This window comes from Strigops habroptila, chromosome Z (assembly GCF_004027225.2).
Source record: "Strigops habroptila isolate Jane chromosome Z, bStrHab1.2.pri, whole genome shotgun sequence".
Lineage (NCBI taxonomy): Eukaryota > Metazoa > Chordata > Aves > Psittaciformes > Psittacidae > Strigops > Strigops habroptila.
Window position 1 is genome coordinate 3,707,473 of NC_044302.2, and position 14,146 is coordinate 3,721,618.

The 14,146-nt window shown below is 58.7% G+C and overlaps 1 protein-coding gene across 2 annotated transcripts in view; it reads left to right on the plus strand.

Moving 5' to 3' along the window:
• The first annotated feature begins 1,714 nt into the window (after positions 1-1,714).
• Positions 1,715-14,146, plus strand: part of GSE1 (Gse1 coiled-coil protein) — a 101,139-nt gene continuing 88,707 nt past the window's right edge. Inside the window, exon 1 of one of the 2 annotated variants that reach the window (XM_030470483.1) lies at positions 1,715-3,152. In XM_030470483.1, coding sequence (XP_030326343.1) covers positions 2,166-3,152 — 987 coding nt within the window. In that variant the 5' untranslated portion in view covers positions 1,715-2,165. The remainder of the gene's footprint in view (positions 3,153-14,146) is intronic. The other variant, XM_030470482.1, reaches the window with a different exon arrangement.

Genomic DNA, 14,146 nt, shown 5'->3' on the forward strand with positions numbered 1-14,146 from the left:
GAACTCAACAGTACCGCTATGTGCAGGCTTCCTCCTAAAACGACTGCTTAAAAATATCCTTACAGCTACTAATATATTGTTTTTATTGGGAGAGCTGTGCTGAGACAGTGGGCATGCTGACTTAGATGCTCGGGTGGTTAATAAGTCAGGTTTAATTGTGGCTGGACCTCGGTACAGCTTGCACTTCCGTGGTGCCTATTGTCCAAGGACAGCAAAGTGCTTTACAAGCATTAAATCTTATCACAGGCTGCAAGGCAGGTAAGGATATACCGGGATTATTGCATGCGTCGCTGAAACTCAGCCAACTCCGGCTGGGAACACATCAGCTATTTACCAGTGAGTGGCAAAGCGATGCAGCATTTTAGGACCGAGCGGGAAATAGAATCTGGTATTGAACTGGAACAGCAGCAGGACTTTTTAAATGCGAAATAAATTACCGGGTGGTTGGGACGCTGAGTTAAGGGCCGGTGGGCAGCGCTGTGAAGGGCAGGGACGCGGCCGGTGCTTTGGGCACACTCCTGCGGGCTCCGTCCTGCCGGTGCGAACGCGGACGCGGTGCCGTAACACGGCGCTTTGGGGAGGGGGATCAGCACAAAAGGCCGTGCCGTGCCGAAGGGACGGCGCTGATGGGGTGGGAGGGAGCAACGCGTGCGGGCCGCCCCCGATAAACCCCGTCGGTGGGGTGGGCTGCTCAATCGACCCCCCCTCCTTTATCCCATTCCCCTCCCGTGGGGTCCCTCCGCACCCCCGCGGCTCCGACCCGCGCTGTCGGTGAGGCGGGGGGGGGGGAGTGTTGCGGCGGCGGTGGCCGTTCGTTCCTCCCCCCGGGCCCCCCCTCTTCGCAGGCAGGTCGCAGCGGGGGGGCCGGGGAGGAGCCGGGCCGGGGGCGCCGGGGCCGGGAGGCGGCCAGCAGCCGCCCTTCCTCCGCGCCGCCAGCGGCACCCAAACTTTCGCACCGAACTTTTGTTGTTGTTGTGTTGGTTTTTTTTGGGGGGGGGGGGGAGGAGAGATTTGTCTTTCCCGTCGCTGTTGGATCTTTTATTTGTGTGTTTTGGTGGTTTTTTTTGGTTTTTTTTTTAATTTCTTTTTATTATTTCATTTTCTCCTTTCCCGTTGCCTTCCCTGCGGCGGGAGGAGGCGGGCGGTTGGTGGTGTGGGGGGGGCAGCGCTCCGCAAACCCGCCCCCCGAGCCTGCGTGTCCGGCGGAGCCGCGGGATGAGCCGGGGGCGGCGATGAGCGCGGCGGGGCCGGGGGCGCCGGCGCCGCTCTCCCGCAAGCAGCGGCTGATGGCCGCGCTAACGAACGGCGAGGCGGCGGCGGGCGGCCCCGGGGCTCCGCAACCCCCGGCGCCTCCGCTCTGCTGCTTCATCTGCGGCGGCGGCATCAGCCGCGGCAAAGAGCTGAAGCTTCAAGTGAGACCCCCCCGCGACCACCGACCCTTCTTTCCCTTTCTCCAGCACCAGGAACCGGCGCCCGGCGCCCGCGCCGTCTCGGCGGAGGGCTGCGCCTTGGTCTGCGCCGTCTGCCGCTGTTTCCTGGGCGAGCAGTGGGACTCCTTCGAGCGCAGCCGCACGCCGGTGGAGAAGCGCATGTACTGGCTCAAGCGGCCCCATCAGTGCGAGGCGGCGGCGGCGGCGGCGGCAGCGGGGGGAGCCGGGCTGCGGCGGGGGGCGGCGGGCTGGGACCCCACCGCGCCGCCCCGCCGCCCCGCCGGCCAGGAGGAGGAGGAGGAAGAAGAAGAAGAAGAGGAGGAGGGGGAGGAAGGGCCGGCAGCCGGCTCCGACCTCTCCGAGCTCTCCGACGCCGAACCCCTCTCGGAGCCCGAAGGGGCGGGCGGTGCGGCGCGGCCCCCCCCGGCGGCGGCGGGCAAGAGGGGGCCGCCCTGCTGCTCCTCGGAGGACAGCGAGATCAACATCACCAGCGAGGAGGAGGAAGAGGAGGAGGAAGGCAGCGAGCGGCCCACTTGGGCATCGGGCACCGCCTGCTATATCTGCGGCAGCCCCTTGTCACCCACCACCCAGCACCGCGTCCACGTGCAGAAGCAGGAGAAGACTTCTCCAGCGCCCTTCTTCCCCTTCCTTTGGCTTCACAGCCCTCCGCCGGGCGCCCAGCCGCTCTCGCCGGCCGGCAGCACCCTAGTGTGTCCCTGCTGTTTCGCCTCCCTCATGCAGCAGTGGCAAAGCTTCGAGCTGGCCAACGTGCCCGTGCTGCAGCGGCTCTACGTGGTGCCCCTCAACGCCGGGGCCATGCCTGCCAAGGGCCGCCGAGTGCTGAAGGAGGACGGGGCAGGCGTCCCGCTGGTACCCGAGGCTTGCTACCTGTGTGGGGAAGAGTGCAGCAAGGAGGCGAGGCTGGTGGCGGCCAAGGTCATCAACGGCAATGCGAAGAACACCATGCATTTCCCCTTCATCAGCCTCCTGCCTTGCCCACCCAGTGCCAAGGGACTGAACAAGCACTGGGAGGTGAGCAGCTGCCGCAAGTGCTTCATCGTCTTGCAGGACCTCTGGGCCATGTACAGGGCCTGCCACAACGAGGAGCTCATCACCTCGGTGCAGAGCTTCCTGGGGAGGTACCACCAGGTCTTCTCCGCCGGTGACCCCAGTGGCTTGGCCGGCCACCCTGCCATCAAGCCCGGTCCCACCTCTGTCTGCTACATCTGCGGTGCTGAACTGGGAGCCGGCAAAGAGTTCCAGCTCAACGTCAACCCACCAGGGCGATTTGGGGAGAAAGAGCCCTTTTTCCCCTTCCTGACAGTCTACCCACCCGCCCCAAGGGCCAGACCGGCCGACGCGACCGGGCTGGTGGCCACTTGCATCCTGTGCTACCATGACCTGCTGGGGCAGTGGCTGCAGCACGAGGGCAGGAACTCCCACCACCCCAGCAGCGCCTGGTCCCGGCAGTACAAAGTGGAGACCTTCGTCTGCTTCTTCTGCCGGCAGGAGAAGAAGCGATGCCTTGGATTAAAAGCGGTTCAAGTGGCCAGGCTCCCGGTCTTCCTCTACACCCTCCGCGTGGCCAACAGCCTGCTGGTGGATGATGGGAAGCAGCTGACCATCGGTGCTTGTACCGAATGCGGTGCCGTGGTGCTGGCCGGCAAGAGCATGACCCCAACGGAGCCACTAGTGGTGGTACCCCCGGCTCTCATCCCCAAGGTAAGGCAGTTGGCACAGACCCCATCCCTCCATCCCTCCCCAGCCAGCATTTCCCAGCTCTGGCATGGAGGAGGAGGTGGAGCGGTGACATAGATGGATGCTCTGCTTTTGGGTCTGGTCCGTAGGGGCGAACGCTAATGGATGGGGTGCCTTTAGCAATGAACTTTTGGAGCTGTCAAGCTGCGAAAGAGCAGATAAAAATCCTTCCAGGAGGTGTGGAGAGCCAAAACCTGTCTTGTTGCAGAAGTATCTGTGTTACTGGCGCCTGCTCGCTCGCAGCCCTGCACAAGGGAGGAAATCCTGATCCCATAACACTGGCCATCAAGGGTGGTCAGAGGTGCCAGAGGTGTTGCCCTCCCAGCAGCATCCTTGGGAAGCTCAAAGGAGCGCGTGGCCTCCAGTGCTGCAGGAAACTTCCCAAGTTATCTCTAGTTTTATAAGCTGCCTTAATCAAAGGGTTTCCCCTTGGAGACACCCCAGCCCTTCCTGCAGCCAGGCTGCTGGTGTGCAGGCTCGGGGCTGGGTACCCCAACCTGTGCTGCTCTGGTTGTCCTGCAGCAAAGGGACCCCCAGGCAACATCCCCGAGCTGCTGCCGTGGAGCACTGTGGCTCTGAAGGGTGTCCTGGGTGCCATCCATAGTCCGAGTGCTGCCAGTGCCTTCCCCTGAGTATATGCAGGGTGTTTTGGGGGCATCACCTAGAAAGCAGCACAGCAGAGCAAAAGTTTACCACTCACAAGCTTGCCTTTCTGGTGGGATGGGGAAACAACTGCTTTCCCCCACCCCAAATTTCCAGCTTGCAGGAACGTGCTGGAGAGCCACTGCTGTGTATCTGCAAACCAGGCCCCAGGCCAGGTTCTGTAAAATGCCAGCATCCTAAATCCCCTAGTTCATTTTCAAAGCCTTTCGGCTCCGTTTGTAGCCAGAACCCTGCGGCTCTCCGGAGCGCTGGCATTTTCTTTAGAAATGTAAACCAGCCCTTCCAAGACAGGCTCCTTTACTCCCCGGTCACTCTCCCTTGGCTGCTTACAAATAGAGTTTTCCGTTCAGCCGTGCCGGCTCCGGAGCTTGGGAAGCCACTGGACAGGAGCTGCACTCACCGGAGCAGTGCCGGTGTGGACAGTGCCAGGATGGCACGGGAGGATGGGTTGGCATCGGCGATGGGAATCCTTTGGATGCTGTTGCTTGCAGGTGGTTTCCCCCAGTGTCTTGTCATCCCGAGCCGGACAGCCCCGGCATTATTGCAGGTTGTGGATGCGCGACTTGCTCTGAGATGGTGGAGACTTTATGGATGTTGGAGCTGCTGTGGGGCTGCATGGGTTGCGATGCCCATGTGGGTCATGCTGTGTGTCTGTCCATCCCCTGGTCTTTTGGCACTTGAAAGGTGCTGGAGCCCTTCATGGGTGGCTGCAGAGCAGTCAGGCGGGCATCCTGCGGTGCTCACCCTGGGGGGTGATGCTTCAGAGCCTGTCCCCAACAGGTATTTCACACCTCTGCCCTGTTTGTGTCCCTAGGCCATGTCATAGGGACATTATGAACAGCAGTTCTGTCCCAGGTTGGATGTTGGTGTTGGGTGCTTGGGGTTTCTTCCCATGGTGTTCCTTAGTGGCCCCCTCTGGAACCTGCATTTCTCATCACACCAGTCCTCCTCCCTGCTGGCCCCAGACTCCCATGGGGACACAGAGGGTGTCCCAGCGAAGGGATGCTATTCAGTTCCTCCCTCTTGTTCTGAGTTTGGTAATGAGCGAATGAAGAGGCTGGTGCAATGAGCAAGAGCAAAGGCAGCAAGGCAGAGCTGCCTGGGGAGGGCACGGCTGGTCCAGGCACTATTTCCCTTTGATGGGCTCTGCTGTGTCCTGGTGGTGACTCTCTGGCTGGCCAGAAGGTCCTCTTACTTTTTCCCCTCCCTGTCTGCACATGCTTCCCATCACAGATGTCAAGGTTATTTAAAACATGGCTTAATGCTTGGGTAGGGTGCTTGGCTAATTTAACTGTACCCTTCTTCAGCCACGCCTGCTGCTGAAAGTCACCCTGGACAAGCCTTTCACTCTTGTGTGACACCCAGGACCCCTTTCAGACAGGACCAGGCATGAGGGAATGAGCCTGAGGGGTTAAAACCATCTCCCTGTTCCTCCTTGCAGCTCTGCAACTTCATTTATTGAACACAAGTGCTTTTTTGCATGCCCAGGATCGACATCCCCCTGCACGTAGAAATCCTTTGCTGCTCTTTGAGATGGCTCAACATTTGAGGTACCTGATAAATGCACCAAGTGCCACCAGACAGCCCCATACCCCTTCTCTTAGCAGGGTAGCAAGAGCAGGATGGGGCTCAGGTCCTGTTTGTAACAGCTTGGAGGTGCTAATAAGGGAACCTCACATCTGAGGGTCATCAGGGTTCAGGCCTGGGTATTTTGGGTCGGATGATGCCTCTGCTGCTGGCTTGGCATAGGGGAGCAGTGGGGCAGGAGATGCTCTGTGGTGTCTATGGTGGTGTCTGTGGTCCTGCCTGCTGTAGGAGGGTCTCCTGGAGGTAAGCTCTGCCTGGCAGAAACCCTGCCGCTGTTGGCTTATGTGGGGTGGGATTGGGTTCTCCCATTGGGAAATAATGGTAACACTTATAAAGCTTTGGTAAGGGTACCTCACTAAATGGCTTGTCACCTTTGGTACCCTCCAAGGCATGCAGATGTGCGCTGTGAGACTGCATCTTTCCAGCTGTGCCCCTTGCAAGGGGGTCCTATGCTGATCTATGGGTGCAGGGCTCCTGGGTTTGGGGTGGCTCTTGCCACCCCTATGATACCTCATCCCCCTGATCCAGACAAACTGCCTGTGCATCCCATAGTCAAGCCTCCTTTGCCAGGTGGGAATTGCTGCTCCCATGGTGCTGTGGGACAGGCAGTGGCTGCGTGTAGGGCAGATGTTGAGGCTGGTTGCTTTGAATAGGCCATGAAACAACCAGGCTTGGCTGGTGCCCAGAGGTGATGCTGACCCGTGTTCCTGGCCAGCGGTGCCTACTGAAGAGTTTCAGCCACCAATTGAGCTCTTCTGCCCTGTCGATAGGGGCCCAGGGCTGTGTCACTGCTGTTCCAAGGTCAAGTGCTGATTGTGCTTGACCTGGCTGGTGTTTGTGCTTGCTCAATCCTTTATCTCTCTGCCAGCACTGGGAAAAGCTTCCCTGCTTTTCTGACTCATCCCATCTTTGCCTGTCGCTGCTCTTGCTGCAGTTACCTACCTGTAAAAGTGGTTTGTTGGCTTTTTGTTGGTATTTTTTCCCTGCATGCTACTTTCTGCAAATATATTCAGGTTGGAAAGCTCTCAAATCCCACCATAACTCGAACAAAGCTGTTCAAGTTTGCTTTGGGTGCATTTGCCATCCCACTCCTTGGGAGCATCCAGAGCTTGCTCCAGCTGCATCCTCAGGCTGGTATCTGAGCATCTTCTGGTGTTTTCCATGTCCCATTCCTGCTTTGCGGGGGATACCTGGATCTTGTTGCATGGGCCTGTGCCTGAAAGGGTACAGTCAGGCTCATGGGGTTTTGGGCCAACATCAAAGAGTTGTTGTGTTCTCTACTAGACCTTGTCCCACCGATGCTGAGCAGCAGCTGAAACTCCTGGATGCTGCGGAAAGCAAAGCCAGGAGGTGGGAGGCGATGTCTGACCCTCCTCCCGCATTGCACCAGGCCGAATTCCCAGCGAGGGTACGGATACTGGGGTGTATCACAGCACGGGAAATCAGAAACCCGTGCAGGAAGGGTCCCAGGTCATGGCCAGACGGGCAGAACCTCTGGCTTGCTCTCATCTTCTATTCATTTTGGAGCAAACCAAAACCCTTCTGGTGGCTGGCAGTGTTTTGGGTGGTTGCTGACGGCTCCTCTGTGGTTGCTGGTGGCTCGTCTGCACATCCCCAGCCCAAGCTTCATGTGTGGGTTCCAGAGGGATGGAATGGGCTGCATTGGGCTTCTGCTTGTCCCTTAAACCTAAGGGAAGAGCAGAGCTGGTCTCACTCTTCCCAGTTTTTTGGCTTCCAGCTTGGGTTGGCTTCTGTGGTTCTGTCTGCGCTCGTGCCCGTTTTTGCCATCGCTAATTCTAGCAGATACAGAGCAAAATCAGGCCAAGGTATTTTAAGCCAACTTTATTGGGATAAACCTGTTTCGTTTTGTAGCATATGTCTATGTAAAGATGTTTTTAGTGAGGCTCCCATTGCCTTTCAGCAAAGCAGGCTTCCTCTGCAGGCTAACACCGGCTGGGTCTGGCATTTTCGGATGAGATCTCAGTCCCGGCACGGAGGTGGCAATATAATCATGATATGACTTCATGTCTCGGGGCACAGCCTCCTGCGGGATCATGTTCCCAGATGGCAAACAAAGAAACAACACGATGAAAATGTGCCGCTTGCTTTTTCCTGCCGATGAGGTCAGGGTGCGTTTGGTATGCACCCAGCACCGCTCTGTCCCTCCTCATCCTCACCCGTTGTTTCAGTGTGACGCATTGGCTGGCGGCTTATCCCCTTTGGGGTCTCCAACCGGGGGTGTCCGTCCTTCAACCCCGGTGTGGGGGAACAGCAAAGGGGCCTTTTGCTTTGGCCGGGCTGACCTTGCTGTACCAGCTGTCTGAAATACCAGGGCTCCCTTGCCGCTGCCAGCCGCCGCGTCCTCCAGACCTTGTGCTGACTCCACAGCTCACCAGCTGGCTGCTATATATTTATTCTTTACCCACCCCTCGCCTTCTCCCTGCCTTTCCCAAAAGCAGCCGCTCGGGCACTGCTTCCCTTCTGCAGGCACCTGCCCAAAGACGCTGGCCTGAAGCACACGCTGCCCAGGAATCCCTGCTTTCACCCCCCCCAAATTATCCCCCGCAGCTCCCTAGGGAGAGGGACTGGCTCCGCTCTGGTCCCCTGCAGTGAAGATGCTTTCGCAACCGCTGGAGCGTCTTGGAGCAGGCTCCGTGCCTGCGGAGCCGCGGCCAAGTCGGGAGATGGGGTAGAGGGCTGGACGGCTCTGGCTGTTGCGGATGGACAGATGTTTTATCCAGATACTTGGCCTTTCTCAGCCGTCCGGGAAGCGCGGTCGCAGAGGGCAGCACGGGATGCTCTTCAGCTGCTTCCCGGCGAGGAAGAACCTCCCCATCACAGCAATGTGGATGCCTGGTGCTGTGACTACCCTGGTAATGGGGAAAGCTGCCTTTCACCATCCTGTATCCCCATGATGCCAGCTTGGTGCTGCACCAACATCCTCACTGTTGTCATCCTTGGGGGCTGAGCTAGACCCAGCGAGGTATCTCCTTCTACCCAAGCAGGTTTTGGGGACTTGTGAAGTTTCTGGGCAGAACTGCTTTGCCAGGAACCTGTTTGCACCTCACTCGCTGCAATGAGCACCTGCTGTGCCCTGGATCTGTTCCGGTGCTGGTTTTGGTGGCAGGGACTCTGTTAGCTCACGGCATGTGCTGCTCACAGCAGGGTGCTCCCTGGCTCCCCAGGAAGGACTATCAGCCAAACAGCTCCTGCTGGTTCCATCCTGCTGCGCAGCTTCTGGCCAGATGTTGCCCTCCCTCCCTGCAGCAAAAGGCAGCTTGGGCTTGAAGGGATGGTGTGGAAATGTCCCTCTAGTTCGTTGGGGAGGACACTGCTCTCCTTGGACACTTGGGACAGATCCAGGAGGATGGTCGGGCAGGAGCATCCCGGTGCATGGGGAACAGGGTGGGAGCTTGAGGAGCAGCCGCTGGAGCTCGGCAGTGGCAGGCTCCCAGCCATGCCAGGCTTTCCTCTGCTGTGAGCAGCTGGTGATGGGAGCCCTTCCAGCGGCACAGTCCTCCTTTGGGCCCTAGCCCAAGGGCTCCGGCAGCTCCGGGTCCCCCCGCTGCCAAGGTGGGCAGCAGCGGTGCCCCGAGCGTGCCTTGGCTCCTTTCAGAACCAGTGCCACACGTCTGCAGGTGACAGACAGCTTTAGGGATGCAGAACTGCTCCTTCCACGCACCCCTGTTTGCCAAAGGCATCGCTCCCGGCCATCAGAGCCTGGTTCTCATCCCTGTGCCATGGTGAGGATGCTGGAGCCCCGGTCAGGTTGTGGTTTGCTCCCCATCCACCCCGGCACACGCGAGCCTTGCTGGATAAACAGCCTCATGCAGCTGGTCTGGCCATAGGTGACTCTTTCCCTCCCTTGGATCTTCCGTAGCAGAGCGGGGAGGAAAGGGAATTGCTCCAGGAGGGAGTTTGGGCTGGGTTGGGAGAAGGAGAAGGACATTACCTGGGTGCACTTTGCAGCTTGGCGTGAATATGACGCTGCTTCTCCCTCTTTATTTTCCTCTGTTAGTGCAAGTGCTGCCGGGCTTTAGTAGCTCTCGGGAGACTGAAGTCATCTGTTTACCCGTGCTCGAACAGCAGCTGCCCCGGCTTTCCTTCTCTAACCTGCTGGCTATGGTGAGGAGCCGGTGCTGAGTGTGCTGTGACCCACAACGGGGCACCATGGGCACTGTGGCTGCGCCAGGCTGGCTTGGATGCTGTCAGCACATGCAAAATGCGGCTAGGGGTATACATGTAGGAGCTTCTTCCAGCTAGAGAACTGCTGAGATGCTGCATTTCGGTGCCTCTGTACAAGCACTGGTGCTGGATGGGCCGTTCCCGTGGCAGTGAGGACCTGACATAGGATTTATTGAGGGATGCCCATCCCGGTACCCAGGGAGAAGCTGGTGCTGCCGTGGCTGGCAGGGCTTGAGCAGCAGGATGCTGGGTCTTGGGGCTGGCTTCGACTGGGGGTGCACGGGGAAGGTCCTGGTACCCCCATGAGGGATGCAGAGGGGACAGGAGGGTTCACAGAGGCTGGTTTGCCCCCCATGCTCTCCCTCTGCTCCCCTGGTGATATTTTGGCTTCTAGTTTAGAGCTAAAAACAAGGCTGAGGCCCAGCTGGGATGCAAGGGAAGGTCATTAGGGGAGGCGGGTGGTGATTACCCTGCAGGCGGGAGCATCCCCCCTTTGCTATAGGAATGGGCAGCTGCCTGCTGTGCCTGGAGGACAGGAGCTGTGGTGGTTTCCAGCCAGGGAGACATAGCACAGAGCCCAGGCTGTTCCCAGCGATGAGGAATGCTGGAACCCACAGTATCCCTGGCACCTGCTGCTTGTGGGACTGGGGACTTTGTTGTGGGGACATCCTGCCCATCCAGGGCTGGGTCCTGTCCCTGCAGGACCCACCGCAGCCCTGTGCAGGGTGGTTTCGCATGTCGACCTTCCAGAATGGTTTTGATTATCCACCACCTTGCTTTACCCTCCTTGGAATGGGGGAGCACATCAACTGATGGCTCTGGGAGACCACCAGCATCCGCTTTGGTCCCCTGGATGCTGGATACCAAAGTGCTGCATCAGGAACACTTTGGTGACATCCAAGGCGTCAACCTCTTGCTTGATGCTTTGCAGCCACAGCAGGGTGGACAGAGCTAGGGAGGGACGGATGGACAGACAGCTATACAAGTCATCTCAGGGCCCGGGTGTGGGGTGAGCAGCAAATTGCCACCGTCACCTCCCATCTGCTTGCAGCATGTTTCTGGAAGCAGGCTGACTTTGGTCGGCTGTGAAGCTTTTCATCGAGTGGTGATCAAGTGCTAGTGATTCCAGTTATTACCCTGGCTGAGAATAAATATATATGTATATATATATGTGTGTGTCTCCCGCCCTCCCTCCTTGTCTTCACTGCTAAAACAGCTGCATTCTCTTCTCTCCATCTCTCCCCCCAAACTCAGAGCAGGCAGCATGAGTTATCCCAAAGTGAAAACATGGCAAAGACAAGGCCCTTCAGTTTTCCCGGGAGGAAACCGTGCCAAGGTCAACCCAGCATGGGGACGGAGCCCTGGCTGCCGCTGCTGTCCCAGCTTTGGGGTGCGGGTGGGCACCTCCAGGGGCTCCCCATGCCCTGGTGCTCAGGGCTCCATGGTGAGCTGAGGAGAAGCCGCTTCTCCTGCGTGCAGACAGAGTCCAGATGCCCTGGCTGCGGCGTCTCTGGAGGGGGAGATGGATTCGCTCCTGCCGTCTTCTGTTTTCAGTCCAGAACATCTGCACAGTAACTGGGAAATCTGGGCTTTCTCCTGCGTCTCGGCCAGGTCCTGTCAATCCTTTCCTCTTCCAAAAAGGGGTTTTGGTGGTTGGGTTTTTAGTCCTTTTTTTTCCCCCCCTTTTTCCCTTTTCCCTTCATTGCTTGTAACCTGCTCCCTGCTGTGTATCCTGTCGGGGCCGTGCCAGGATTTTACTCCATGCAGCCACTGCGAAGCAGGGGTGGCTTTTGGCCATCCCCTTGTCTCAGCCACCCTTTGAGGAATATGGGCTTGGGAATATGGTTGGGAATATGGGCCACCCGGGAGCAGGTTGTCCCATGGGGCTGTCCCCAGGGTGGGTGACCGATGGCACTGGGATGCACTGGGGGCTCACAAGCTGCTACATCACTTATTCCACCCAGTTTTCCCTTGGTGATCCCCAACTCCATGTGCTTTTGGGTCTGATCCTGCATTCCAGAGCCTGGGCACTGCTTGGAGCGTGCAACTCCTTTGCTGCCCATGGCTCCCTCCCGAGAGCTTGCAGTGGGAAGCATGTGGGGTTGCGGCAGGCTGAGGGCCACCCTTGTCCCAATCCCTCCCTCCTTGGCTCCCCATTATTTCCAGCAGGGAACGGCTTGGCGAGCCTATTCCCGGGCTGGCCAGGACAGCTCTTGGCTTGGCAGCATCCCGTGTGGGTGAGGTTTGTTCTGCATCCTGCGGCTGGCTCCGGCTCCTGGCAGAGCTGTGCTTGGGTGCTGGGTGTCCCAGGCACCTCCTCTTCCTCACTGCTGCTTCCACAGTGCCATGGGGACCCTCAGCAATGCGTATTTGCAGAGCTCGAGGGGTAAACCCTGCTGTGTCTCGTGTCCTTCCTCCCCATCCCATGCATGGGCAACCCTTGCTCTCAGCAGCCTGACCTTCCTGCACTCGAGCTGCTGGGGTCCGGTGAGCCCTAACCCTGCTCCATCCTTTGTTGCACCCCTTTCTGCTTCATGAACAGCATTTTCCTCCCTCTTTTGCTCTTTGTGCCTTTGCTGTGCTGCCCTATTTCTGTCTGCACTGGCCCCATGCCCGGTGCCCTCTGCTCGGGGCGGAAGGAAGGGCTCCAGGGTAAGGAGGGCAAAGCCTGGGTGATGCCAGCAGAGGCTGGAGGAAGGACCGACCCATCAGAGGGCGTTCGGGGCCATGGATGTGCTGGGTGCTGTCTCCCTCATGGGTCCCCACGTGTAGAGCTGGTGTCTGGGTTGCAGCCAGGGGTTAGCTGGGGTCTTGCAGCACCCAAAGAGATAATGGAGAAGGGAGATGCCACCCCTTTTTTGGCACTTTGGGGACCTTGGGGCGAGGTGCAGCGCTGCCTCCCCTTGAGTTTCCTGCTCCCATAGGATGGGGGGAACCCTCAGGATGGGGTGTTTTTGGGTGGGCTCAAGGGCCAGCGTGGTGGCTGGAGGAGCTGGGCACCTGAAGGTGACGTGCTCCCAATGTCCCGGTCCTTTAGACAGCCACATGATGCTATTCACAGCTGCTATTTCTGGCCTCTGTGCTGCACTCACCAGTGCAGGGTCTGTCATTGCTGCCCTCTTCATTCCCTCGGACCCATGGGATGGATGAGGACGGGATGAGGAATCCCCCCGGTGTGGGCAGCAACGGAGAAGCTCAGAACCTCTTGGAATCACCCCCCCCAGCAGTACTATTTTCCTCCCATTTAAACCCACCCTACGTCTCTGTTTGGCGGGTGGCTGTAAAAATAGCTCTTGGTTTGAGTGCGGAGGGTGGCGAAGGGCCGGGGTGCAGCGGGGGGAGGTCCGGTTTCTCCCTTTCCTGGAGGAATTAAGGGGAGGCCACATGCTGCCAGGAGTGTTTGGCTGGTAGAGGCAAGCGGAGGCTCCGAGGAGGCGAGCAGGCGTCCGCACAGATGGAAACTTGATCACCCACGGCTCAACAGATTGTTTGATTTATTTTAAAATCAAGCAGATGGCTGCAACAGGAGTTTGTTTAAGTTCAGCTCCGAGCTGGGCCAACGGCCAGGATACTGGGGGGGGGGGGGTGGGGGGGAGAGGGGAGGCGTGCCAAAAAATGCTCAATGACTTTGGTCATCACCCACCTCTCCTCCTCCTCCTCCTCCTCCTCTTTCCCTCGCTCCAGCACACACACACACACCCCCCGGCTCCCCCTCTTATCGCATCCTCGCCTTCATCTCTTGGCTCCAGCATCTCGCTTTGTCTCTCCCAGGCGGGTGTGCAGGCTTGCCCTCCGCTTTTCCTCCTCATCCACTCGCTGGGGTTTAACTCTTCCACATCCATCCTCTTTCCCACTGGATGTTTTGTACCGTGGGGATGAAGGGAGGGCTGCACCCGATGGAAAGAGGGAGCAGCCCCCTTCTGTGGGCTCCATCCTCATCTCCTTCTTGTTGGTGTGGGGTTTGGGGTGTGGGTATGGAGGGGTTGAGGTCTTGGCTGGGGATGCCGTGACCTCCTTGACCATCTTTCCATGGTAAGGGATGGGTCCTGGCACAGAGAAGCTGTGGCTGCCCCATCCCTGGCAGTGTTCAAGGCCAGGTTGGACACAGGGGCTTGGAGCAACCTGCTCTAGTGGAAGGTGTCCCTGCCCGTGGCAGGGGGTTGGGACTGGATGAGCTTTAAGGTCTCTTCCAACCCAAACTATTGTGTGTGGTGACCCCCCCACCCTGCCCCGAATCAGTGGTGGCCTGAATGGAGGTGGGGTCCCAGCAGCGTGTGATGCCACATGGGAGTGACATTGAGTGCTTGAGTGGGGTGTGAAGGGTGACTTGGGGATGGAGAAGAGACCCTGATGCAGCATGTGTTGGCTCTGGATGTGTTTCTGGTCTTGCCAACATATGGCCAGCAGGGAAGGGGCCGGAGGAGCCGGTGGGAAGCAGCCTGGGATGTTGTAAACGGGATGGGGAGGCTGTGCTCAGGGCTTTCAATAGCTCCATGCCACCAGGCTGGCTGTATGGGGGAGTC